Source organism: Columba livia, chromosome 10, assembly GCF_036013475.1.
Source record: "Columba livia isolate bColLiv1 breed racing homer chromosome 10, bColLiv1.pat.W.v2, whole genome shotgun sequence".
Classification (NCBI taxonomy): domain Eukaryota; kingdom Metazoa; phylum Chordata; class Aves; order Columbiformes; family Columbidae; genus Columba; species Columba livia.
The window spans coordinates 2,168,562-2,196,431 of record NC_088611.1 but is presented as its reverse complement, the minus strand read 5'-3'; the positions used below and the strand labels follow the sequence as shown (position 1 = coordinate 2,196,431).

The window sequence follows — 27,870 nt, the reverse complement described above, 5'->3', positions numbered from 1 at the left end:
AGATGGGCAAAACAGATGGTCAAGTCAGTGTCTTGCACTAAATGAAGAAGTATATAGGGGTTTATTGTCTGTGGGTAAAAGTCTTTAAGTTCTGTAAGATGTGAGCGAAGTGTGACAGTTGCACTGTAGAAACTCTTAAAATGTTCTCAGAAAATGTCTGTAATTGTTAGTATAGATGGAAATCACAATTTTTAAAGATTTCTTCTGGAGTTCAGTGAGGAAGGGAGCTGCTTTCCTTGCTTGCTTAGGCACAGTCACCCTTTGACCAAGTGTTTCTTAGTCAAGGTCACAACCCAGTTTCAGTTCCTTCGGTGTCTTGTATCATGGGCTAAATTTGAGGTGATTTTGTCGTCTTGGTGCTCTTGATGAGCACATCCGGTGTTGCTGATTTTATGTGCTCTTTCTGATGTCTCTTCAAGTGACTGGACAAGTGCTTCGTTGTGATGCTATAGTTGATATAATTCATGACATCCAAATTGTGTCCACAACAAGAGAACTCTATCTTGAAGATTCACCACTGGAGCTAAAAATTCAGGCTTTGGATTCTGAAGGTAAGAGGTTTACTAGCAAGAGATAAAATCTATATTGAGACTCTTAATTGTCTGATCACAGAATCATAGAATTTTCCCAAGAATGTTGGAATATTTTCCCAGGAAGCTTAACTCTAGTGGTAAAGGTATTTTTTTAAAATCAAACCTAAAATAATCAAAATGAAGGTGTCAGCTCTTAGCAATTGTACCTCCTGGTCAGGAGTAAGAATGTAACGAGAAAGGTCCCAACACTTGTCTTGTTGAAATGTCCCATCAGGATTTAAGCAGCTTGAGCAAAGCTGCATGCGGATGTGAACAACTATGTTGGTTTTGATTTTCTTTGGAGCTGATACAGTCAAGATAATTTTGCAGAAGTCCATTTTATCAGAATCCAGTCCAGCATCCAACAGGACGTTCAGAGGTGGTGTTGAAGACCAACTACCTATTGTTTGGATTGTGCGTTTATCCACTGATCCTGTTATTTTCCACTGAAGCAAAGCAAGAGTGTAATGCAGCTTTGCAAAGCTAAAGCATGCATCACTAAAGAAAGTTAGACTTGAATGCATGTTAAATAACTTGGTCTCAATCCGTTGTAATTGTATTGCCTTGTGTGTTTAGAGTTTTCTGCTTAAAATCCTATTTGTTTGGGATTGGGAGCTATCTGCAGTAAGGTGCATAGAAAGGGAAGGAGAAAGCATAAGCTGTGCAGTGTGTTCACTTGTCTTAAAATGGTTTTGTGGCTTACTGTCATAAACCTCCTTTAAGCATAAGAATTTGATTTTAGTAAAGACATAAGTGTCAAAGGGAGAAACACAAATGAAAATATATTTTAAAATGTAGTAAATACTGGGATTTCAATTCCATATTTATTTGTGCCAGTGGACACTGCAATTTAGAACAAAACTCATAAGTTTATAAGATATTTGATGTTAGCAGCTTATTACACTTAAAGGTAATAATAAATCTTGGGTTTCAGTCTGTTTATTTCTTTGGTTTTGTTCCTTTTAAACATTTAGAATTATCCTTGTTCTAGCAGTTCACAGTTTCTAGAAAGCAGGTGCTCAGTTTGAGTTCCTTGAGTGGTTGTGGGTAAATCACACTTGTGCTCAAAACCAGAACAACGTGTGGAAAGTGCAGTTCATCGGTACTGTGAGCGCACGTTACCCAGGTGGGATCTTGGATCCACATGGTTCAAAATGAAAGATTGTTTGGCAGGGTTTTTTGATGTCCTGCTGATATCCAAGAACTAGTAAGGGGTTTGTGGTCAAAGAGGAAAGAAGGTGGCGGGTGCCAAGGATCTCTGAGGGAGATGGTGACACCTGCACCTATGCCATGGGCTGTGTGAAAAACATCAAGTGGTATCTGGTGCAGCAAAATGTGAACAGAAAATGTTAAATTTGCCAGTAAAGCAAGGTAGATTGTGATTTTTTTAACTAAACACCAATAGCGCTGCTTTTAGGGATAAGATAGAGAACCTTCCTAGCGGAAAAAATCATCATTTGTGTTCCAGGAAGACTCTCTGCTTGTTACTTATGTTTCTTTTAATTGGTTTGATTTCTAGGAAACACTTTCAGCACGTTGGCAGGGCTTGTCTTTGACTGGACAATAGTAAAAGACACAGAGGCTGATGGCTTCTCCGATTCCCACAATGCCTTACGGTAAGTTCATTTAATTTGTGCTCAATAGTCTTATGTCCATTAAGTTCATGTGTAACTATTTCCCCCCTTCTAGGCAGTTTACTGAACTGATACCTAAAATAATGCTTGTGGGTCAATTGTTTCAGGGTTTTCTTAAGTGCCTGGGCATTCTCATTCTTGTTTAATTTAACAATGGATAGTGTTAATGAGCAGCCCAGCTGGCTCTAATGCAACAGCGAGAAATGAATAGATGAAATTGATCTTCTGAACCATCTTGTGCAAAGGAAGGTTTTATCAGTAACACTGTTATCTCGGGATTTCAGCAGATAGTTGGTTATGGTTTGGTTGGTTGGTTTTGTGGTAGTTTTTGTTTGCTCTGTTTTTTTTAAGGACAAAGAGTCCTCTTCCATTTCAGAAAGGAGATCTCTGAACTCGAGGAGTTCAGTGTTTCAGTCAACACTTAGTTCTGGTGTTGGAATAGCTTTCCAAGCTTCAGAGTAGCAACCTATACGGTGGAAAGGACCAAGTGGCTGCTTGTCAGCGAGATACAGCTCACAAGGCCAGGTGAAATAATTAAATGAAGGTTCCAGTATAGGTTGGGAAATTACACGTTAGAGAGCAGTGTAGGGGAAAGGGACCTGGGGGTCCTGGTGGACAACAGGATGACCATGAGCCAGCACTGTGCCATTGTGGCCAGGAAGGCCAATGGCATCCTGGGGTGTATTAGAAGGGGGGTGGTTAGTAGATCGAGAGAGGTCCTCCTTCCCCTCTACTCTGCCCTGGTGAGACCCCATCTGGAATATTGTGTCCAGTTCTGGGCCCCTCAGTTCAAGAAGGACAGGGAACTGCTGGAGAGGGTCCAGCGTAGGGCAACGAAGATGCTGAAGGGAGTGGAGCATCTCCCTTATGAAGAAAGGCTGAGGGAGCTGGGGCTCTTTAGTTTGGAGAAGAGGAGACTAAGGGGGGACCTTATTAATGTCTATAAATATATAAAAGGTGAGTGCCATGAGGATGGAGCCAGGCTCTTCTTGGTGGCAAACAATGATAGGACAAGGGGTAATTGGATCAAGCTGGAACACAAGAGGTTCCACTTAAATTTGAGAAAAAACTTCTTCTCAGTGAGGGTGGCAGAGCCTGGCCCAGGCTGCCCAGGGAGGTTGTGGAGTCTCCTTCTGTGCAGACATTCCAACCCGCCTGGACGTGTTCCTGTGTGACCTCATCTAGGCGTTCCTGCTCCATGGGGGGATTGGACTAGATGATCTTTTGAGGTCCCTTCCAATCCCAAACATACTGTGATACTGTGATTCAATACATCATCTTTCAGACAAAGCGGTGAATGGAAAGCACGTGCTTGATAAATAAGCCATGGTGCTTGGTTCATAATCTCTACTGAGTCAAATAATAAGTTAATTTGCATTTAGAAGTGCTGTATTTTGTGGAAACTTCCATCCAAAGATCCTGAAAGTGCTTTTCAGCTGACAAGATAAGTGGTTTTCAGCATTTCTGTATAACTAAGTATCCCCTCCCTTTAATGCAGGTGAAGTTCTTGCCCAAAAGTCAGCAAGCTCACCTGTGGCAGGCTTAGGAATAGAATCCAGACTGTATGATATTTTTTCTACTTTTTTTCTTCCAATATTTGTCACCAGTCCGTCTCTGGCCTGTGTTTTGGTGTATTTTATTTTATTATTTAAAAAAAAATGTATATGCATGTGCACCATGTAGCTTTACAGCGATGATGTCATTGTTCTGTTCTTTAGTGTCTTTAAACAGAAATTTGAGTTTCCATCCTTATTAAACTAACTAGAATTGAAGGCTACACAGCAGTAGGATATTTTTCATGTTTGATCTTTGCACTGACATCAACTGGTGTCAACACACCAGGACCCTGTTATCTAGCAGTATTGTGCTAGTATCCATCATCAGGTGTGCTGTGGTGAATCCTTGGTGTTGGTTGACGTGAAGGTGGGTAGAAAAAATGCTTCCCTGATATAGATGTGTTTGACCAGACTGCAGACCTGTGAGACATGGGTTTTCCTCACAAAACAGTTCACAGACACTTCTTGAGTGCAGCTTTAGTCAAAACTTCAAACTTATGGTGAGCTTGAAAGATGAAATAGATTCAGTCATACACCAGAGGCCTCAGTTACTGCAGAAAAGAGGTTCCAAGTGTAGGGAGATTGTGGAACATAACGTAGGAAACTATATCTTCCTTTCAAGAACCTGGCTTGGGTCTGGGATTCTGAACCATATTAGAATTCTAAGACTAATTTCCAGTTCTCTTGGAAAGGAGAATGGTTACCAGTTAACGTCCATCCTCAAACCTGTATTCCAAATACAGGAGAGATGGGATGGGGGCAGCAAACAAGACTCTTGGTATGAACTCTGGTTTTGCAGCCTTAGAGAAAAGCCTGTTGAGCCCATAATACACCTAAAGCTGCAGGTGTGAGGTACGTGTGGCCCGTCCCTACAGCGGGACCCAGGCCGTGCTGATGGGTCGGTGGGACTTCGATCCACGTCAGTCCATACGCAGCTTTTTGTTTCAGTATAAGTATTTGCTGGAGATGGGATTTTAAGCAAACTGATATTGACAAATGCTCTACTGTTAGCACACCTATGATAACATAAAAATGTTCTCGTGGTGTTACAACTTTGCAAAATAAGCAATGAGCTGTTAATACTCGTAACTGTTCACAATTTGGCTGTGCAGATTTTCCTGTGAAAGCCAAACAGGTCCTGTGTGTGCAGAAGCTGCCGACTTTTAAAACATGGTCCTCTTTCAAGTTCTGTCCTGCCGTTTACCCACTCGTGGCAGATTCCTTTCCTCTCTGTTATTACATCTCATTGAAATGTTTACACACAGAATACTTGTAGTAACTGTTAATTTTTTTTCATAGTCATTTATTAAATGTGTCCTGGCTTCTTCAAATAGGCCATACTTGTGTTCTGGTTTGTTAAGCTGTTGCTTTTGTAAACTTAAGTTTTGGGTCTTTCACATCAGTCGTTCCACAATAATCTAGAGAGCTCTGCAGTCTACACCTACTGTAAAAACTGGAGAGCTTATTACAGACAACATGTGCAGCCTTCTGATATCTCTTGAAAGCCCACAAACAAGCTTCTAACAGACTTTCCTCAGTCACAGAAATTAGCTGCAGATATCTTGAAGAATGAGTAAAACTGAGATATCTGGTCCCAGGCAGACATCTTAAATTTGCTTAAAAATGGAAATAGCTGCGAGTAGACACTGGTGGTATTTCTCTGTGGGTTTACGAAGATTGGTTAACAATTTTCTGTTCACTTTTTGTTTCACCTTTCAGTATTCTCAAATTCTCAGAATCCACTTATATACCACCTTCCTATATATTGGAGATGGAAAAAGTTGCCAAGCAAGGAGATACCATTTTGGTGTCTGGAATGAAAACAGGGAATTCTAAATTAAAAGCAAGAATACAGGAAAGCGTCTATAAGGTAAGAACTTGCAATTTTTTGTTGTTTGTTTCATTTATCTAACAGACCAATGTTAGAGGAGCAGTGTAAGTTTGCAGTGCCGTATTTTTCCATTGCTGATATCAGTGCGGAACCTCTGTCTGACTGGGTTGACTCTGTCACCAAAGATGATGGTGCTGAAAGGGCTGGAGCTGTATGCAGTTTCCTGACCCAGGACGGGGTGTTGCCAGGGAGCATTTCTAAAGCCAACTCTCTGACAAAAGGCCCTGTGGCAGAGGAATACGCTCCAGGGAACTGCTGGAGAGAGTCCAGCGTAGGGCAACAAAGATGCTGAAGGGAGTGGAGCATCTCCCGTGTGAGGAAAGGCTGAGGGAGCTGGGGCTCTGGAGCTGGACAAGAGGAGACTGAGGGGGGACTCATTCCTGGGGATCAATATGGAAAGGGGGAGTGTCAGGAGGATGGAGCCAGGCTCTTCTGGTGACAACCAGTGACAGGACAAGGGGCAATGGGTGCAAACTGGAACACAGGAGGTTCCACTTAAAGATGAGAAGAAACTTGTTCCTGGTGAGGGTGGCAGAGCCTGGCCCAGGCTGCCCAGGGGGGTTGTGGAGTCTCCTTCTGTGCAGACATTCCAACCCGCCTGGACACCTTCCTGTGTAACCTCATCTGGGTGTTCCTGCTCCATGGGGGGATTGCACTGGGTGAGCTTTCCAGGTCCCTGACATTCTGCGGTTCTGTGTAATACTCCTGTGCCATTTAATTATACCCAATAGGGGTTCACATTCTATATATATAACTCAAATCAAGCTGGATAGGGCATTTTAAATGCTTTTATAAGAGATAACCAACTAGAACACTTTAGGTCTCTTTTTTTTTTTTTTTTTTTTCCAATAAATAAATGTATAGAACAAGGATTATTATTTTGGATAAACCTTTATGTCCCGTTGTCCTTGAAATGAGTGTCATATGAATACTTGGTTAGTATCTAGTTGTACCTCATTATATTGTGCCCTCCTTTGGGATCAGAATGTCAGTGCTCCAGGGGTGTTGAACTGCAGCATTGCTTTTCCCAGCCAGTGTGTAGAGCCACGCTGCTTCTTTCTTTGTAACTTGTGGTGACTGAGTTTTGAATTTATCTCTGGTAACACAGTTGGTTTTTCCCTTAGTAGAATTTACAGGCACCTCAGAGAGTTTTTGTGGGTTATCACTTACAGGAACACTGGGCATTGTGCGAGTATCAACTTGATGCTGCACCTTACAAATAAAATTGGTCTATGAAGTGGTGGGGTTTTGCTGAAGCTCATCTCCTGCCTGCAGTCTGCTTTTGCAGATTTGTGTTATATTTAATGTTTCTGCTTAAAGCAGAATTGCCTTCACTATCTAACCCACGTTCTATGAAAGTGCTATCTAAATGTGTGTAATGCTAGTAACATGGCACAAATAGTGCATGTCAAGAATTCTATTTTTGTTACCGTTCTACCTTTGTTAATTGTGCTCAGTATAGTTGTTCTACGTGAGATCAGTCTGACTTTTTCTTGAATGCTTGTAGCTTGGTTAGGTATTTATTGGTTTAATATTCATTTTTCTGAATTAGTTTTAAGCTGATACTGTAAGTGAAATTGAAATCATGTTGTTCTGTTTGCAATTTTTATGGCTTTCTGGTTAGTAGTTCCTTTAAATCTGCTGCCAGACTACACATGTAATATAATTTATACAATTTATACAATTATCTCATGTATTGCTAATTTACTAGACCAATGATTTTGATACAGATCCCTCAGTGAAGTTATAAAGGACATGTTATATGGAGGCACCATGTAATACAATAGGGAAAATAAGTTTCTAGATGTCAATAGTCACTGTGCATCTGTATCAAGTTTTTCTGTGTTTTCCAGAAAACTAAACTTAAATTATGTTCGTACAGGCTTGAGTTTTTTCTCTCTCGGCCTTGCACAGTGAGCACAGAGCAGATCTCTATACCATTCGTTATCCTTTGCATTTCCCTCTTATGACAAAATTTGAGATGATAATAAAGAGTCAATTACAGCAAATAATATTTTTCACTTCCAGATTATAAATTATTGCCATATGGTCTGTTTCAAACAAATGAACTGCTTTGAATGTGGTTGTTTTTTTTTCCCCTCTCCATCAATAGCATGTACCTCCTGCAGAAGTCAGATTGCTTATTTTGGAAAACATCCTTTTAAATCCAGCATATGACATTTATCTTCTGGTAGGAACATCAATTCAGTACAGAGTTCAGAAAATAAAGCAAGGGAAGATTACAGGTTTGTCCAGTTCTCTCTCTTTCTCCTTTTTTTACACTTTGTATGAATTTTTAACTGCTGAGAAATATTTAATTGTGTTTAAACTGCTTTGTTAATATTTATACTGTTTTCCTAAACCACATGATGATACAGCTGTTTAGTTGTTTGCTTTCAAAAAAATGGTGTCTATAAAGGATACACTCCGGCAGATTTGTTAAGGACATGAAGGTAAGGGTAGCTTGGAACAGGAGCTAATGCTGTCATTTTAGATGTAGGCATTTGTTTCACCTTGTCTAAGAAACTGTGCCTGATTTCTTAGTTAAAACAAGTTTAGATGAGCAGTTTTTCTAACCAAAAATATTTCCTTGACAAATGGATTTGCTCCACTTGTACAAGTGTGGGTTAGCAGGCCTCATGTCCATTCAGATGTGCAGAAGGTTGTGACTGCAGGTGTTGCTCCCAAGCAGGCTGTGCTGCTCACCAGGGAGTAGCCCAGAATGGAGCAGCAGGAATTGTGAGTAACTTGTAGAAAGTAATTTGACTGCTCGAAGCTGGCAACGAATTGAATGTTAGGTCAAAACAAACGGGATGATATTAGCTGGAAATGGCAGCTTTGAAGCTTGTTTTGTATGTGTGTGATATAATCACCAAAATGCTGTTTCTGTGAGACGTTGAAAATAATGTGTGCTCTAGGCAACAATAAAAATTAATCAGTGATAATCAGCAGCTGCCGAACACTGACACGCTTCTATTGTTTCATGTGTTGTCTTGTTTTACGTACAGAATTAATGATGCCGTCTGATCAGTATGAACTGCAGCTCCAGAACCACGTTCCTGGTCCCGAGGGGGATCGCTCTGGGCCGGTTGCCAAGCTGGAGCAGGCGACGTCGCTTGTGACGGCATTGCAGCAGGGACAGACCAACCTCGTGCTTGGCCACAAGAGTATCCTTCCTCGGTGATGCTTTTCCACCCAGAGCTTCATGGCAGGAGACAAATTTCCTTTGCAGCACAGAAAGTTAAAAGTTCTCCACATTTGCACCAGTAGTCTTGAAAACGAGAAACACCTGGCACAGCCATAGGGAGCAGCACAGCTGTGGATGCAGCCTCAACAGAGCTGCCCTGTGCCTTGGAATGGTCAGAGAAATTAGGTTGGCAAAAGATGGGTTAAATCCTGTCTGTTCCGCCCAGTCAGGGTGGAAATGTGATGGGGCTTTATTTAATTTTCACATTTAGAGCATGATGTTCTCTAGTGGCATCTCTCTGAAATGCTCACTGTCTTTCAGGATAACAGTTACTTTCAGTGTACAATTAGCTTTAAATATCCAAAGAGGCACAAGGAACAAGCTGATCTTTACTTGACTTTTGTCAAAACTTTTCTGATCCTTTACTGAAACTCCAGGTATCCGCATGCAGGGGGTTTCCAGGCTACCGAACAGCACCATCTATGTTGTGAATCCTGGGTATTTAGGTTGGTACTGGCTGCAGTTTTCCTGATGGCTTAATATAAGTTCTTGCCTTGTTTTCGTGTTGGTGTGTTCCTTTATGTGTATATACACGCTTCCATTTCTCGTAGTATTTTTCATAGAGCAGTAAATTTATTCATAAAAGTAGCTCAATGTGAAATAAGTTTAGTAGTAAGTAGTATTTATTTTCTTTCCTCTCTGTATTCAGCAGCTTAAAGCAATGAAGGGGCATCTTCAGAGCGTGGGCACCAGAAACAAAATGCTTACATCTGTTATGTAAAGAGGCCATTGATTCGTGCTGTTCAATATTTCCTGTTTTGTAGGATTTACAATTCATCCGGGTGACAGATGGGTCCTAGAAACAGGCAGACTTTATGAAATCACAATTGAAGTGTATGATAAATCGAACAATAAGGTGTATTTATCTGATGTAAGTAAATGTTGATACACTTCTGAGTGTCTGTCTCCTAAATCCTGGCTTGCTTTGAAATTTTCTGCGCAGTTTCTTATTTACATTGAGTTACAACATTTCAAAGCGTGTTGGTTTTTTGCCTTTTCCTTTTTTCCCTTTGTTTTATTGTTGTTCTTTGCGTATGTGGGGTTTTTTGGTTGGTTTGGGTTTGGTTTTAAATAAAGCACTTTGGGCAATTCGTGCGAAAGTGCTCATTGGAGACTGTGCTATAGAAGAAACTGAAAGAAGTTTCATGAAGCTGGTGAGGGGCTGGAGCACAAGTGTGATGGGAGCGGCTGAGGGACCTGGAGGGTTCAGCTGGAGAACAGGAGCTGAGGGGAGACCTTCTGATCTCTGAACTGCCTGAAAGGAGCTTGGAGCCAGGGGGGTCGGGCTCTGCTCCCCAGGAACAAGCGCCAGGAGCAGAGGAAACGGCCTCAAGTTGCCCAGGGGAGGTTGAAGTTGGATCTGGGGAACAATTTCTTCCCCAAAGGGCTGTGGGGCATTGGAACAGGCTGCCCAGGGCAGGGCTGGAGTCACCAGCCCTGGAGGGGTTTACAAGACATATAGATGAGGTTCTTAGGAACCCGAGTTAGGTTATGATTGGACTTGATGATCCTGAGGGTCTATTCCAACCAAAATGATCCTATAATTCTGTTCTATAAGTTGAACAATGCACTTGAAACATGTAGCCCTGGAAATTGCAGACAGGTGTAACTAGTGGAGAGCAGTACTAATGCGGTTCTCTGTCTCATCAGTCCCCCCAAATATCATATTGTCCCATCTAGAGGTGATCTTTCCTATCACAGAACATGCTGACAGGCAGGCTCAGAACACTCTGGAGGGAGCTGCCCACTTCCTATCAGCTGCTTGTTGGCAGAGCTTGGAGGATTAGCTGGCATGGAAATACTTCACTGTTTAGTAGTTAAATCAGATTAATTCTAGGTGCTAGGTACCAAATATACATTGTTCTTAAAAAAACCCCACAAAATTTAAATAGTTCATTTGCAAGCAGAAAAATTTATTATTGCTTTTCAGAATAACAGGTGTCTGTGCATGTTATCTGATTTGCACTTATTTGCTTCCTGAGGTGGAGATCTGAGTTTCAGCTGCGTCTCAAAAGGAATGTGCTATTGGGGCAGTGTATTTGCATGTGTTTCCCCTTCTGTGTTAAAGAATGACGAAGTTAAGAAATTATTGTAAAATATGAATTATTTAGTAGTATAAATAATGACACTCTTCCTGTTAAATTGCACATTGCCTATAATTTTACAAAGGAAATATTTTCTGCAGAGTTAATGCTGTGTCTAAAAGATAATCTTGTTTAAAGACTGAAAGTTTCTTTGAACTATGTTATTAAACAATTGTTTTCTGATTGATTTATTGCTGATATGGTTCTGACTGTCTGTACAGTATTAATGTCAGTTACCTGTGGCAATACCTATTTCATGTGCTGACTTTAGAACATCAGAATTGATGCAAAGCTGTCCGAAGAATATTTTGAGGTGCTGAAGTCATCTCTGAATGGATCGTATCACTACGTGAAAGCAATAAAGAAGGGTCAGACCGTTATTGACGCTGCGCTCACATCAGTAGTGGATCAGGTATGTTTTTATCACAACTCTTCTGCTTTACTGGTAGGCCTAAAAATAATTGACCTGTGCAATAGTGACTTACTAGTGACATAGTAAAAGGAAACCTAAGAGCGACATGGGTCTAAGCCGTCTTTGTTTAAACAGATTAAGAACCAAATTCTAAAATCCTTACCTCAGGAAAATTGTCAGTTAAGTCAACAGAGGATTGGCTTAAATAAAGTCTGTGGGATTTTGCTACTGAGTGCGTGGCAAACACCTGTTAAACTAGTGGTGCACAGCACTGAGCTTTTTTTTCACGGCAGATGCTTGTGTGGGCACATATCGTATCTTTGTGCTGGTGCAAAGGTCCTGTCACATTCTCTGAGTGAACTTTACAATTTATTGTGGTAGGCTCGTCAGTGTCATACCCTGGCCTTGTTCTGCATTCAGTTACATTTGGGAAGTTTTCTGTCATTTGGTAAGTGGTGTTAAATGCTGGAATGAAAATCTGCCAAATGTATCAGCCTGCAAATTTCTTCAAATTAATATTCATTAACTTTCTGCTAGTTGGGCAGGCTGCTGAATGTATGGCTAACTAGGGCACGCGGTGTGAAAGTGATTTGCTTTTGCTTGGAACTTGGAAAAATTCAACACTCCAACCCATCTGCTGTGGAATGGTTTCGGTGATCCCTTGAGTAGGACTTAGTAGATCCTTGTATATGCTAAGCCGTGCTCATTCTCTGTGTCAGAGAGGTTCTCCTGAACCAAGTGAGAGCTGTTGAAGTCTTCCTTCAAGACTCTAGTAAGAAGCAACGTAGTTTTGCCAGAGGGTTGTGGCATTATAAGTACAGCAAAGTTGTAAAGGCCGGTGTTTCGCGGCGAGTTGAGGAATTGCGGATTTTAGGCTGAGTTTCGTCTTTACCTGATGCAGAGCAGGATGTGCAAAGAGTAAATGCCGCTGTGGAGTTACCAAATCAGTTCTCCAGACAAGGTCTCAAAAAGTAGAAGTAGTGAAAGAGAGTATTTCTTATTGCTGTTTGCCTTTTGCATTAACATGGGCACCTGTATCCCCATCGCAATACTACTCATTTAATACAGTAGCACCCTTTGCTGCGATGAGCTGACAAGCAATGCTGTTCATAAGCGACCCTAAATAGTTGCTTTCCTTTCTCTCTGAAATGTTTTCAACAACTTGTCTACATATAAGCACTAAACATTAATTCTAGAAAGCACTATGATGTCGTTTATAATCCTGCGCTATTGCTTTTTGTAGGATGGAGGAGTTCATACATTACCCGTTCCGGTGCGAAACCAGCAGGATGTTGAAATCTACGTTCCCATAGTTCTTTCACCCAGCATTTTGACGTTTCCGTGGCAGCCAAAAGCAGGAGTCTACCAGTACACCATCCAGGTACGCCAAAGAAACACCTATGCGCAGGAAGTGTTGCTCAAGCAGGCGCAGTGAGGCCTGTAACCACTTGCTCTGGATACTTCAGGCACAGTGATAACGAAGACTTTATTTGGAGGAATTTTGTTGGATGTTAGTTACAGGAATTAACACGGAGTTTAATTCATGCACGTGCATATACACACACAAAACCAACCCCAAACCACCACAAAAACATAAAACCCCCGCCGACTTTTACCTCTTGTCTTTGATTTCACTTCCTCTGTCCCGCACGCATGCACCACACACATGGGTTTGGAGTTGCAAAAAACATCCTAGGCACAAAGCTTCATAGTAATAATTACAAGCTGCCGTTTACTGTGGAGAGATGGAAATATGGGAGTATGAATCAGAGTGTGAAGTGACAGCAAAAAGGGCACGACAAGATCAGCGAGCAGCGCCCTGTCAACCTTTGGCATTGGTGGCCTTCACTCCCCACATCTCTTGCTTCTAATAAAAAGTCACAGGGAGGGAAGGTCAGGGCCACAGTGTCATTTAGCGAATGCCCTTCTAAAGGAACTTTTTTCTAACATTTCTTGTGTGTGTCTTTGCTCCCATGCTGCCAGTCCTTCCATGCACTTAATGAAACAAATGGCTTGTTTTCTAGTACCCAGAGTACAGTCTAACTGGAGAAAAGAACATTGTTCTTCTCCAGCCAGGACTCTCACCCCACTGTAATGATACTCGGATCCTGTGCTCAGCTCTTTCATGCTCAGTTCCTGCCTCTCCCTTTTAGCACAGAGTGCTGCTGAGTTTTGGGTCTCTCTTCAAGTAAACACGTGGTATCTGAAGTAAAATCAATCTCGTAGGGAGAAAATTGTCTTCTCGTTTAAATCTGAAGGCGGTTGAGTTTAGTGCTGCCATCTGTAATTTTGATTTCTGTGGGATTAGAGTTTGGTTTAATTCATGCTATACCCAACCACACCAACAGAGTGTGGTAAAAATTCCTAGTACAAATAGGCGTCTTCAGTACTTCATCATAACTTCTGCTAGAGCCCAGTATGGGAAAGTAAATGTGCTGTTCTGTTTCCTGCCTCTTTTACAGTTCTATTCTTGTTTCACCTTATCTTGCATGTATCATAGAACATTCCTTGGTATTACTCCAATAATATGGATCAGTATTCTCACTATACTGTGATTTTTTTTTTTTCATTAAAAACATAAAAGATTTCTTCTCCCAACACTTAAATCAGTTCATGTTTACTGAAACTGAGAACATTTTCCCAGTCCGCCTGTTGGCCAGCACCAGTGGCTGTTTACAGTAGCACACAGCTTGACTGTTGTTCCTGCCCATACATCAGCGTTTGCCTCCTACTCGATGGTTTTTGAGCCAGGCTATTTGAAATTGGTGAATAGACTTTTTCTCAAAATGACTTGAAAGGGATTTTGGATCTAGCCAAGTTCTGTTTATAGCTAAAGCAACTCCTTCCAGATGGGATCAGAATGACTCTTCGCTTTTACTTTGTCAGCTGTCTAGTTTTTTGTTGCTGGCATTGTTCATATTTTTGCTAACAAGATGGTATCTGTTGCAAGTAAAACAGAGAGGGAAAAAAACCCAATATTCCCCTTCCCCTTCCCCTTCCCCTTCCCCTTCCCCTTCCCCTTCCCCTTCCCCTTCCCCTTCCCCTTCCCCTTCCCCTTCCCCTTCCCCTTCCCCTTCCCCTTCCCCTTCCCCTTCCCCTTCCCCTTCCCCTTCCCCTTCCCCTTCCCCTTCCCCTTCCCCTTCCCCTTCCATTATTACCTAAGCTGCCACATAATTTAGATTTGTTTCTTTTCCACACTGCCCTTCTAGATAAGATTTATCATCTTGTTCAGTTTTAATTTAATTATGAAATGGGTTAGAGCAAATGCTGAGAAAGTTAAAGAAATGAAAACAAGGCACGTAAAGAAAATGTTGCTCTGATGTTCGCCCTTGTTTTACTCTGGTGGAATTTCGACATTTATTTTGGAGTGTGAAAGTTGTTTGGGTTTTTTTAAGCTTGCTTTAAAAATGCATGATTATCTGTATGCCTTTCTGCACATATTTGGCTCAACAGACACTTCCTATGGCTCCCAATAATGATGTTTAAAGTCTATACAGCGGTGTAATGATTGTTTCTTCAGTAACTAGTATTGCACATGTAGGAGGACAATACTTATGCTGGGAAAATGCTTTTGGCCTTTCACTTTATAAAATAAGTACCTGCAGCAGATATTACCCTGTCCTGGCTGCCAAGTGCTCATACAGTGGGTGCAGTAATTAGTCTCTGTGGGCCAGGATATCACGTAACTAGTTCTTACTGTTCTGTAGAATAGTTCCACTCGCTTAAGCTCTTGGAATTGTGAAATAACACTTCAAGAGCTGGCAGCTCTAGGAAAAAGGTGGGTTTTAGTTTTTGGTTGGTTTGAGGTTTTTTATGGGGACCGGCATGATGAAGCTGAGCTGCTGCGTTTGGCAGCGAGTGAGTCCTCCCTTGAGGAGCCCAGGGGAGCGGAGCGTGCGCGTTGGGCAGAGCCTCGGGGTGCCTGGGCAGCTCCCGCCTGTGCCCAGCGCTCCCTCCTCACCCAGCAGCCGCGGGAGCAGCTCGTTCCTTGAGCGGCTGCAGGGAGACGTGCTGATTTTCAGCGTCAAAATACAGAAGTAATGCCGAGAAGAGAGTGACTTTTTTCTTTCTTTTTCTTTTCTTCCCCTCTTGCCTCATTCCCTCCCACCTCCTTTTCTCTTCCCTTCCCATCCCTTAACAATTCCCACTGAAAGACATTAGCAGGTACCGAGTGTGTCAGGTTAGCAGCTCTGAGACCCAGAATCAGCACTTTGGCCATCAGCAACAGAGCAAGAGTGGGAGTGTTCAGAAGTACGATAATCCCACGTGCCAGGCCTCCGGTGTGCCGGTTTGTGAAATGCTCTGCTGGCTCTGAGCACTGTCAATCACCCGGAGCTGTGAGCATCAGCCTTCTGCAGCTGGGAGAGAGAGATTTGGGTTAGCGGCACTGGTGAGCACATAGATATGTGCATGAAGAAGCTGACATTCCAATGAGTGAAGGGTGGTAATCTTCTCATCTCTCACTTGCGCTTGCTTGTTTGAAAGTTCTGAGGCGTTATTTTATTTATATTCCCTCAATGATAGCATTGTCATTGCTCAATGTGTCCCTGGTTTTCCTGCAAGATATGGAAAGGCTTGACAGCTAAGAAGCATTAGAACCATATCCTCCATAAAATATTTGAAAGGTTTTCTCTCTGGATTCTAGGCTCATGGTGGAAGTGGAAATTTCAGCTGGTCCTATTCCAACCAGGCAGTTGCTACAGTGACAGTCAAAGGAGTAATGACGACTGGAAGTGATATCGGCGTCAGTGTTATTCAGGCGATTGATGTTCAGAATCCATTGCATTATGGAGAAATGAAGGTAAAACTCTTATTTTCCCAGGTCACTCTTACACGAATAACACTTCTAGAAACAGTGAAGAAGCTGAGAATGCCATAGGCATTCCCTTTCCAAAATGTTCCAAAGAGATTTCCTCACCTGCCCTATGGCAGCTTCAGTGATCGGTTTTGGAGTTTGTGCTTCTGGAGATTCAAGCTCTCTCCGCTGCGTTTACTCCCATTTTTGCCCCTTTCTGGTTTCCTTGGCAAGTCTTTTCCCTTGTTGAAATTTTGAGTGCCAGAAGGAAACAGCAGTTCACTGCTGGCTGAGCCACCTGAGCAGACAAGCCAACCTGAAAATGCATTCCGCAGGGTAAGAGGTGGGTGTTTTCCCTCGCTGTAAAGTGGTGACAGCTATCAGGGTGTGCAAGGAAATTCCTGCCTGGAGAAGTGGCTGAAATGCTCTACAGTGGATCTCGATAATGAATATAGATACCAAAGCTGGCCAAGAAAACATAATCTTTTAGGAAAATGAGGAAAAAATGGGAATGACAAATACATGTCCCAAGAGGGATTTTGTGGTCTCTGTGCACATCATACCTTATTCTTGGGATTTGGTCAGGGTGATCAGTGTGTGATATGGTGTGAAGAAAATACAGGAAAATATATGTAACAGCTCCCCAGGAAAGAGAGCACAAAGACAGGTAAAGAAGCTGCTCTGGTTAACAATGTAAATCTGCAATCTGAAATATTTTTGTCTAGAATGTAATTGATTTGGAAATATCTACTCGTGTCCTTTGAACACAAATGATTTTCCTTAATGAAGTGCTTGCTCTCTCTGTCAAACTGTGAAGAACTACCAGACCTGTTGACCTGATAGAGCAGAAACTAAAAGTACTACTATGGTGCATATTTGCTGCTGTGAAGCGGTACAGCTCTGCTGCCTGCGCAAATTTGGGCATTTCCATCTGTGCTTTAATGCTGTGCCTTTTGCAAGGAGCTAAGCATAGGAATGGAAAGCTAAGAGGGAAGAGGAAATGTGCTCTTGACCTCAGAAAAGCTAAGAGATGGTGCACTGAGCATATGCGACTGACTAGGGATCCAAAGACTGTTTGCCTGCATGGGCAGAAACAGAATTGGTGTGTTGATGCTGAGGCTGGCAAGCAACCTCCATCTAGTGAAGGCTCCGTAAAGGTGATGCTCTTGGTTCTGAGGGAGCACAGACGTTGATTTAGGAAGCACGTCTTGCAAGCCCTGGGGCAGCACGCCTTCCTTTACATGCCTGTAATTTAGCAACTGGTGGGGCACAAGCTGAGTGTATCAAATATGCATGCATTAGCTATACATATTACCTCGTAATGTTGAAGCATTCCCGTGTGCAGCACTGCTGGCGTTGTTGTACTGCACTTCTGTTGCACTCAAGCCCCTTTTGACAAAGGTGTTAAAAAACATCAAGACTGCCAAGTCTGTCCCGTAATGAAGACAGAGCTATGGGAGCAGAAATCTTTCCTCTCTTTTTCTCCTTCCTGCACCTACCAGTGCTGGGTTTTTTGAAGGGAAAATTAGCCTGAGTTTTGTGCTCAGATCATTTATGTCTATTCTACAAAATGGATTTGAGAGGTAGTAAGCTTCATGCTTAAAATAATAATGCAAGTTAAAACTTGTGCAGAATTTAGTTCTCAGACTTGCTCTGGACAACCCAGGATGTTGGTTTTTAGCAGTGCGACAGTCACCAGCAGGAGATACAGGAATGAAGAATTGTGGTTGAAACTTCTTGTCCTCAAACATAAGTAAAAGCCTGAAGACAGAAAAAATACATCTCTTGATGTGAGCTTTCAGTGTACTGCACAATCTGAATAGGTTATTTTTGAATGCCTTACTTCTCGTATTAGGAATTGTATTCTATGTAGAATAACTCTTCAGAGTTTTGTTTACTGACCTCAGTGAGCAAGTTTTAGGAATAGTCAGCTGTGTTCCACAAGGATTACAGTCTTAACTCTATACCATATGGCTCGATATTCTGTCCTGAAGCCATTTGCAGATGGTTGGCAAGTTAAGATATTGCAGCTGAAAAGCTTTGACCATAGTGATTGTTATGAAAGATGCGGTCAGTCTGTGGTGGATTCTTGAACGTTAATGGAAAAAGTAGCAAATCAGGATAACAGATAATGCAGTAAGGCTTGCTCATCAACACACCAGCTATAATAGCATAGAAGATCTATTTCTGCTGGTCTTAGTTCTGAAAGTAATCCTTTTGATTTCCAAAGTAGCTCTCACGTAAATGTTACTTGTTGGAGCAGAAGGCTGGTAAGTTAGGCAGTAGATACTTGTGCACTTATTTTAGATTTCTGACAATTTACTGTGGGGAAATGTTGATACCTGGACGCCTTTAACAATGTTTTGTCAACAGAAATGCAAGAAAGAAAAAAAAAAAAAAAAGGCCATAAAGGCGATTAACCCTTAACTTTCACATACGTGCTGCTGTGGGCGCTGGAGGCTGGGGAGCCTTGCAGGCTGTGTCAGGTTTAGCTCAAGTATTTACACTGGGAAAGTCAAGGCTGGATCAATATCTATCCCAGCTGGTGAAAGTACCTCCTGGAGATATTGTGCAACTTAGTCCATACTTGAAAACCTACAAAGGAAAAGAGAGAATTATAGATGTAAAATGATCTGCAAACTGATGTTGACCTGGCCTGCTATGGGAAGAGAGCACCAAACCAGCGGCAAGCTTTGCCTGGCCCTTTCTGATTCCTTTCTGCAGCAGGTAAACACAAAACCAATGTTGAATCTGAGAATAGTTTCCAGCCATCAGAGAGAAGTCAGCAGCTGGGAGAAGTACATGAGAGAGCTCATTAAAAGAAGGAGAGCATACTGAAGTTGTTTTTCTTGCTGGTAATGCTTTGTGGAGTTCTGTTCATACACCCATGTCCCATGTTTCTTTCCACCTTCAGGTGTACGTGACTGAACCTCGTGGGATGGAGTTCACGCCGTGTCAAGTTGAAGCACGTGTTGGCCACGTTTTGGAGCTGCCCCTGAGGATTGACGGCATGACAAATGTAGAAACAGGCGAGACAGTCCCGCTCAGCGACTGCTCACACTTTGATCTACTTGTGGAAGTAGAAAACCGTGGTGTGTTCAGGCCACTTCCAGGTGATTTGACGCCCTCCCTGTTTTGAAAGTTAAATGAAGAAGTTACTAAGTCACACATCTCCTTTCAATCACTGTTCCAGTTGCTGTGTACGGTATTCTTAGAGAGGTGGGATCAGAGTAGTTTTGTTTTGAGGATGAATTTTCTTTCTTACGCAGAACTTCCCTCTGATATTTTTGCTGTTTTGAGGGACTCTTGAAAGCATTTTGGCCATTGGATAACGTTTAGTTTTTTAACATGCTCCTGTAACAAAGCTGATGAGTTTTCTCATAAAAGGGCTCCATATATATTGTGTTTTGAGGTAGCACTGGAAGTGAACACTAAGGTTAGTAACTGCATTGCCTGAATTGTCCAGAGGTATTTTCAATTCTATAAAGACAATGTTCATTGTTTGCTCATGAGGACCTAAGACTAATCAGCTGCTTAAATTTTGCCAAAGCTGTTGTTAAGCCCATTGCTTTAAGAAATGCCTCTTGTCAGGTGTATTATAAAGAGTACAGGATATGCATCTTATTTTCAAAGATTGACATTAATGTCGCTGGGATAAGTGGACATTGAGCAACATGCTTGTTCCTGTGTCTTCTGAATTCAGTATGTTATTCAGATGTACCATTGTTTTTTCCGAGCATCTCTTGAATGGAAGCTCTTTCCTTTGCCAGGAAAACCGTCTGCATCGTAGCATATGTTTGCCTGGGAGGCAGCTATTTTCCATGTCAATATACAGTATGCTGTTGTACTCTTTGTTTCCAAAAAAGAAAAAATAGATCCCTCCCAAATCTCAAGATATAAGCAGAGTAATCTCATAAAATTACCTTCAGCTAGGGAAAGGATGTGTTGTCTACGGTCCCTGTGCAGGAGAGCTTGTCTAAGCACTGTGACTTCTTTGTGCTTTGTTAAGAGCCAGTTTCATTTTAGAACAGCAAGGTGAAAATAGCAAGAGATAGAGTTATATTAATTTGTGCCAGAATAAAGACTCGTGTCCTGTTTAGGACAGTGTGAAAATGAAGTTTGTGAGACATGGCTATTTTGGTAAGTGTGGGGTTTGAGATGAAAGATGGTAATGAACATTTTTACCCGTTCGGTTGGAGAACACATCTCTACTTAGTTCTGGTTGTAATGCTGCTGTCGAGAAAACACATGTTGAACTTGCATTTGTCTCCCAATATGTACTTATGTATTTTTAATTGATCTGACAGGAAGGCTTAAGCCAACTGCTGATTTTTGCAGTGGAGTCAGAGTGAAAGCTGAAACTCAAGGATACACAACGCTTGTTGTTAGTTACACCCATGGTCATGTCCACCTCAGCGCCAGCATCACCATTGCTGCTTATCTACCATTAAAAGTAAGTGTTTTCACTGTTCCTAAAGCAATTCATCGCTTAAAATGACAAAGAGCAAGTTGATATTAGGTAATGAGTATGTTAACACAGAAATGAGGCGTGTGGTTGATTCACAGGAAAAAAGCTTTATGGGCTGTTTTGGGGAATGGTGTTTAACCCTTTCTTTGGGGAGCAAATCTATAGCAGCGTTTGCCTACATGGACGTTGCAAGACAACTACAGTGAACAGTGCAATAGTGAACTAACAGACTGATCCAACTTCTGAAACGGAAAGCAAATTTGATATCCTTGCCTAATTTTCAGATTTTTGGCGAAAGAGTCACAGTTGCTGTCACCTGAAGAAATATGCAGGACAGTAACAGGAATCAGTACTGATCCAAGCCAGGATGTTTATCTTGCTTTGCACAGCACACCTGAATTAGTCTTTTCAGCAGACTCTACCAGGGCTTAAAATTATGCCAGATACAAATAGTTTGGTTTTTGACTACCCATTTTCAGTGATTAACAATTGGCTTAATGAGGTAGTAAAGGGGCAGTCACCATTCCGTGTCCATGATGGCAGATAGAAGCAGACATAGGTGATGATTTCTGCTTTCTTAGTACATAGTCCTGATGTTTGCAAGAAAGCAAAGCTGGTTTGCCTACACAGCAGTGAAAATATATGCTTTTTCCCTACAAATGGGTGAAATGTATTTTACTCTTGGGCAACTCACTAGAGAAAACAGGAAGAACAAACCCGAGTGCAGGGTCAACATATGGAACTATTACACAGCATATTTAAGTTATCCTCATCTTCAGAGGTCTAACACTGAGTCTGCAAAGCTGAACTCCAATACATTTGACCATATGGGGGTTTTTTCCCCCAAAATCTGGAACAAAAGTTTGTGCAAATCGTACAAATTTGTGACAGTAATGATGATTTTACTTTTAAAACATGCTTTTCCTTCAACGACTGTAAATTGCTGGGTACAATTATTTGAAGATGCTGAGACATCCTGAGCAGACTGTGTAAAATTATATTATTGGCAGCAATGTGAGACGCATAGTCCCTTTAATTAGGAATTTTTCATATGTATGGTGTCATTCACATTTATTAGCCGAGCCCCTTGAGGTATTGTAACAGTGCTTTTCATATATAAAGTTGAATGATTCTAGGGTGTTTAGCAGAGACAATACGTGGTGACAACAAGAGCAGATAAAGTAAATCTGTGCTTAGCTATCCCAGTGAAGAACCTTGTTCTTTGAAGTGTAGAGCAATGATTTCCACATTCTCTTCCCTCCTTTCTGTAGAATGAAATACTTATGCCCAAAAATGTGAGGCAGCATTTTTCTATCAGATATCTATTTTTTAAAAAATTGTAACATAAAAAGTGGGAGAAAGATGAACGGAAGTGGAAGGTCAGGCAGACACTTGAGACTGAACCTCACACTTTTCCAGATGGTTTTTACCTTTATATTACAAACATAATGAGGGAATAAATGGGAGGAAAGAGGAACATTGATGCCAACCCTTCCCATGACTTCTCTCTCTCTTCCGACCAAAACACACCTGTGGAAATAGTTGAATCACCCTTTATTTTGGCTGCTGTTTCTTTTTTCCTAAACTCCTGAGTAATGTGGTGTTGTGGAACAGAAACCACAAATGGTTATTGGGTATAAAATGTCAGGTTAACTTCTGTGATGATAAGCAGCACAGGCTGTCCCATTGATGCACATCTATGTAGAATTATTGTAGAGGGCTGACGTAAAACTTGTGTAGGAGAATAATTGCATGCACAGAACTGTGCTGGAGAGAGCACAGCCAAGTGAAAGGGGTTTTAAAGAGCAAAATTTGACATTATTTCATTAGTGCTGTCTGCTTAAAAAATGTAGTAGGATACTCGTCTCTCTGTGCTCAGAAGAGTATATTCAGGATTTTTCTCTTGTTGTAACTCCTCATGAAAAAGATATGGTTGGAATGTAGTTAAAACCTTTCTTTGGATCTGAGGGTTCCATTGAATATAATCTGACTGGACAGAAACCGTGTAGGTGACGCTAATTATTTTGGTACCGCTCTGCTCTTAAATAACCCTGTTTACAAACCCCTGTGTAGGAAAAACCATAGCTTAGTCAGATCTTCCACTGAGAAGGACGTTTTGCAAAGTACAACCGAACTGTATGTAAATAGAATCATTAATTTGTAACCGCTGTTCCTTACAGGCTATTGATCCTCCGTCTGTTGCTTTAGTGACTTTGGGTTCCTCTAAAGATATGTTATTTGAAGGAGGACCTAGACCATGGGTACAAGAACCTTCCAAGTTCTTCAGGAACATCACCGCCGAGGATGCAGAAAGTGTTGCTTTGTCTTTATTTGGACCTCCTACGTCTCGCAATAACATCCAGCACTGGGTTACAGCGTCTTGCAAAAGCCTGGGAGAGCAAGTAAGTGCCAGAAGGTATTTGTGTTGCCCTCTGTCAAACACAGAGCTGAGGCAGCTGAGAACAGGCTTCGGGCAGATTTATCATACCATATACCTTTTATATAAGAAGTTTTTAAAATAAGGCAGTTAAGAACTTAGGTAAGTACATAGTCTATGCTTTGTCATGCTGGTACAGGTTTTAGAGTGAGCATTTAATAACATTATGTGATAAAGTGCTTTATGATGGGTTTATTGCAGTATAAAGCCAAGTCACAGAAACCATATGTTACAGAATGTGTTAAACAGGTCCTGATAAGTGCAGCTTCAGTTTGCATAAACAGGATGATAGCAGAAGGTTGCTGCAGTAAACTGACTCTTATGTCTGACCTCTTCCTCTTAACCAAATGACCTTCCAGTGTGATTCTGTTTATGCAAACAAGTGACAGCCATATGAATGTACTGCCTTTTTATTTGTGCAGTCTTTCTGATAGTGGCTGTAGTCACTTTCCACCTTGTCTTGTTTTCACCAAGGTGCAGAAATGATTTATCCTGCTTTACTCACCCTGGCCAGATTACAAAGCATTTAGCTTTGATTTAATGCTTTTCTCCTGTAATTCTGCAAGGCCTGAGCATTTTGGTGTGGCTGCCAAATTCTTTAACTGGTTTCCTCAGCGGCTATTGTACAAAGCGTAGCTCGTTCTGTAAGCACAAATTTAGAAAGGAAAACCATTTTTTGTTGTATTCTATGATTGTGCATGCGTTGGCTGGCTGTCCTGAGTGTTGTCAGACAGATCACGTCTGCATGGGTGGATAAGGCAGGTAACCAGCGCTACCCCAGCCTGCAGGGATGGCCTGCTCTGTGTTTACATCCATGCTATTGTGTTGAAGGCTAAAAAAGAAATTGAAAATAGAGCATAAGCTGTTTTTAAACACTGAAGTGACTCAAAATATTGTCTTTGAGCTGTTCTGTTCTCACTCTGCAAAAAAAAAATGAAACAAACCTGCATGTTAGCTTTTTAAGTTACAAAAGATTTGTTGTTGGACTGAAGCCTGATGGTAATAAACAGGACTCCCTAGGAAAAGTTCCCAGGAATAGCACTTTGATAATGGCATAGAACTGTTCGTGAAATATGCACCTCCTTTTCCATCTGCCTGTGTCTTAATGGTGCTGTAAATCCTCAAGACTCATATTTTTGCTTGTTCATTCTGACATCAGCGTGCCACTGAGATGTGTCAACTAGAGTATGCCTGAGCTCACTGGTTCTTTCCTCTCTCCTCACTTGCCTGTTTTCATAATTGTCCAGGTTATTGAATTAACAGTTGGAAACAAACCCACGATCACCAACCCTTTTCCAGCGGTGGAGCCTGCGGTTGTGAAGTTCATCTGTGCGGCCCCTTCCCGACTCACTCTGACTCCTGTTTATGGAAGTCCTCAGCTTGATCTCTCCTGCCCTTTGCTGCAGCAGAACAAGCAAGTGGTAAGTCTGAGGAGTGACAGGAAAAGAGGGTGTTGGGAGAACTTAAAAATCAGTGTTTGGACGTCCACGTACAAAATGATTAAGGGAGTGGAGCATCTCCCGTGTGAGGAAAGGCTGAGGGAGCTGGGGCTCTGGAGCTGGACAAGAGGAGACTGAGGGGGGACTCATTCCTGGGGATCAATATGGAAAGGGGGAGTGTCAGGAGGATGGAGCCAGGCTCTTCTGGGTGACAACCAGGGACAGGACAAGGGGCAATGGGTGCAAACTGGAACACAGGAGGTTCCACTGAAAGATGAGAAGAAACTTGTTTCTGGTGAGGGTGGCAGAGCCTGGCCCAGGCTGCCCAGGGGGGTTGTGGAGTCTCCTTCTGTGCAGACATTCCAACCCACCTGGACACCTTCCTGTGTAACCTCATCTGGGTGTTCCTGCTCCATGGGGGGATTGCACTGGATGAGCTTTCCAGGGCCCTTCCCGTCCCTGACATTCTGGGATTCTGTGAAGATACAGTGTGTGAGTTGCTGCAAGAGCAGCAGTAACTCCAGTGCTGTGGCCATGCTGGTATCATCATTGTCTGCTTCTGCAGAGCAGTCTGAACGGGAGTTTCCTACAGTGATCGTTTGAACAGGTTTATAAAGGGACCTGCCAAAAACCAGGAGTATACGCAGAAGCATTTGGATTGTGGCTGCTCACAGGAGTGTCACTGAGGAAGCCTTTTTGACTTGTCTTGAGATAAACTTTTTTATTTTAAAAGAAAGGGAGGGTGGGAAATGTTTCAAGCAGCCGTTTCTAAGGAAATTACTTTTTCCCTGTACCACTCCATTCTAGTCTAACGATTCTGTTGAGTCTACAGAGACCTGTTTTACCATACATACTTTATTACATGAGTGTGTATTTGTGTGTGTCTTCTTAGTGAAGGCACAAACACTGGTGACGTGAAGATACCTATGGAAGCATATACAACAAGTATTGTTCAGTGAAATCAGATGTATTCGGCTTTACAAATCTGAGTCACAATAAACAGACAGTGCATATGTGTAGATTATCAAGCATAAAGAACACTCTGTTCTATATCCTAATGAGTGCCGTCATGTATTCTCTGCTGAGTATACTGGGGGTTTTGTTGTGTTAATGTTACCAGGTAAATATACAAGTCTGCCTGCTTTCATAAAACAGCAATGTTTATGGAGTTGATGAATCATTTTAAGTAACTTGTATGTAACAGCAAGAAGAGGAGGAGATTTCTGCGTATTGTAATTCACTTCAGCCTCTGCCTGTTGTTGTGGCTGCATTACACGTCAGGCTACATCAGCACACTGCTGTCGCTAATGCATCTCACAAGATGAACACTACAATTTCGAGCCGTGTCTTCTGACAAACACCAGTATTTTTCATTATTCGAATCCCAAAGCCAACAGAGTTGAGCTGTGTGGCTCGATTTTTGTTTTAAGGTAATTCACTAACTAAAAAAGCCCCCGCCTTCCCACCCTCCCAAAAAAGCCCTTGTAGTGTAAGTACAGCTTAACGACTTTGCACTGATGGCTCATTTTAATGAACATCGCACACGTAATGAGTGTTAAAATAAATCTCATGGAACTCAGCATACTTCTGCACCTGTTCAGTTCAAAGTATTCATTCTTTTTCAGGTTCCTGTTTCAAATTATCGCAATCCAGTATTGGATTTGGCTGCATATGATCAGCAAGGCAGTAAATTTGATAACTTCAGTTCTCTTAGTCTGATCTGGGAATCAACAAAAATGTCCTTGGCTAATATTGAGCCTGACATGCCAATGAAGCTGACGCTGAAAGAAGATGGAAGCGGTCAAAAGAAAATGCACGGTATGGATTAGTTTAAGTGAGCATTTCATTATTTGAAGAAGGTCGGGATTAAATCTATTTGGGAATGTATGAGCTTGATTAAAGAAATGTCTGTAATCTGCAGTCGTATTTCAGTTTATCCTCAATATGCATTTAAAGTGTGCACAATTTAAAACAAACAAAACCCAACAAACCAACCAAAAAAAACCCAAACAAAAAGCTAAACCAAAACTCAAATCCAATGCCTAGAACCTGTCTTGAGAGAGAAAACTCTTGCCTGTTTAGAAAGATAATAGAAGGGATTAGCAGTGTATATCTCATCCTTTTCTTCCCCATAATCAGATGTATTTGACTTTTTGTGTGGTTCTAGGCTTACAAACTGTTGTAGTGCATCGTGAGTCTGGAACAACTGCCATCTCTGCAACTGCAACAGGATACCAGCAATCCCACCTCAAGGCAGCTAAAATAAAAATACCGGTACGCAGAACTCCGTTTTTTGTTGCTGTTTCCTATGATGCTTAATGTATAGTGTTCCTATGTATTTATTTCCGCAGTGCATATTCATGTCAAAATAAGGCAGCTCTGTAGCTGATTCTGAAGACAGATTTATACCCCCAAGTTTTCGTAATATTCATGGCTTTTCCTGCTTTCCTCTGCAGTACATGCTCCTTTCCATATAAAATACATCTAATTCTTTTTTTATTTTCTTTAAACCATCTGGGCAAGGGGGATTACCAAGAATTGTTTCAGTTGGTTTTGTTTTGATGTAGGTTTTTTTAATGAATTGGTGAATCTCTGCTGCTTGTCCTTCACTAAAGCAACCATGTGCTCAGCGCAGCTGTCACTGGGGAAAGCAAATGTGTTCTTTCCACTGCCAAACTGGGTAGAACGGTTCTGCATGAGCAGAGCAAGAGCTGGCTGATAGCCTCGTGTGGTCCGTAGGTAAAAGCTGGACTGTGACTAATACAGTTTGGCTTTCTTTTTTCCTTTGGTCTCACGTTCATCTTACAGAAGGGAGAGGCTGCTCACGTGTCCAGTGCCAGCCCTACGCCTTGGCTCTAATTTTACAAGTCATTAACCACCCCCTGAAATAATTTAGTTTGTAGATACTCAACATAGGGAAGAACAGCAGCAAAAAGCAGTGATGATATTCAAAGGCGGCAGATGTAAACAGATGGCAATTTACTGTTTGTTTCACTTTTTTTAATGGAATATAAAGGCAAGTTTCAGTCTATGGGACAACCTGACATGCATACTAACTGCCTCTTAAAATATCCTGCTTCGCTACACTGGAATTCTGTTTAATTATGTTAAGCAAGATTTAAGTGGGTTTTGACTACATGAAGTTCTGAATCGTGTACCATGAAAAAAAGAGTTGAGACAGAGCAAAATATAGAGCTAGTGGTTACACTATTTGTAAGTCAAAACAGGTGACAGGTGAGCCCTAGTAATGTGAAATTCTTGTGATTTCTGTCAGCATGTCCAAGGTTTGGTATCTGGATGGTAAATCTAACGTATGGCCAGTCAAAATGACTAGA

General features: G+C 41.7%; 1 protein-coding gene across 1 annotated transcript in view; it reads left to right on the top strand.

Annotated features, from left to right (window-relative positions):
- The window catches only part of NUP210 (nucleoporin 210), a 64,824-nt gene that overhangs the window by 10,077 nt on the left and 26,877 nt on the right, over positions 1-27,870 (top strand). The window contains exons 3-18 of the mRNA XM_065074889.1: positions 420-551; positions 2,092-2,188; positions 5,482-5,632; positions 7,767-7,899; positions 8,662-8,820; positions 9,278-9,346; positions 9,665-9,771; positions 11,256-11,396; positions 12,640-12,777; positions 16,042-16,197; positions 19,106-19,304; positions 20,499-20,644; positions 22,840-23,061; positions 24,344-24,517; positions 26,161-26,353; positions 26,703-26,809. Of these exons, the coding sequence (XP_064930961.1) occupies positions 420-551; positions 2,092-2,188; positions 5,482-5,632; positions 7,767-7,899; positions 8,662-8,820; positions 9,278-9,346; positions 9,665-9,771; positions 11,256-11,396; positions 12,640-12,777; positions 16,042-16,197; positions 19,106-19,304; positions 20,499-20,644; positions 22,840-23,061; positions 24,344-24,517; positions 26,161-26,353; positions 26,703-26,809 (2,324 nt within the window). The remainder of the gene's footprint in view (positions 1-419; positions 552-2,091; positions 2,189-5,481; positions 5,633-7,766; positions 7,900-8,661; positions 8,821-9,277; positions 9,347-9,664; positions 9,772-11,255; positions 11,397-12,639; positions 12,778-16,041; positions 16,198-19,105; positions 19,305-20,498; positions 20,645-22,839; positions 23,062-24,343; positions 24,518-26,160; positions 26,354-26,702; positions 26,810-27,870) is intronic.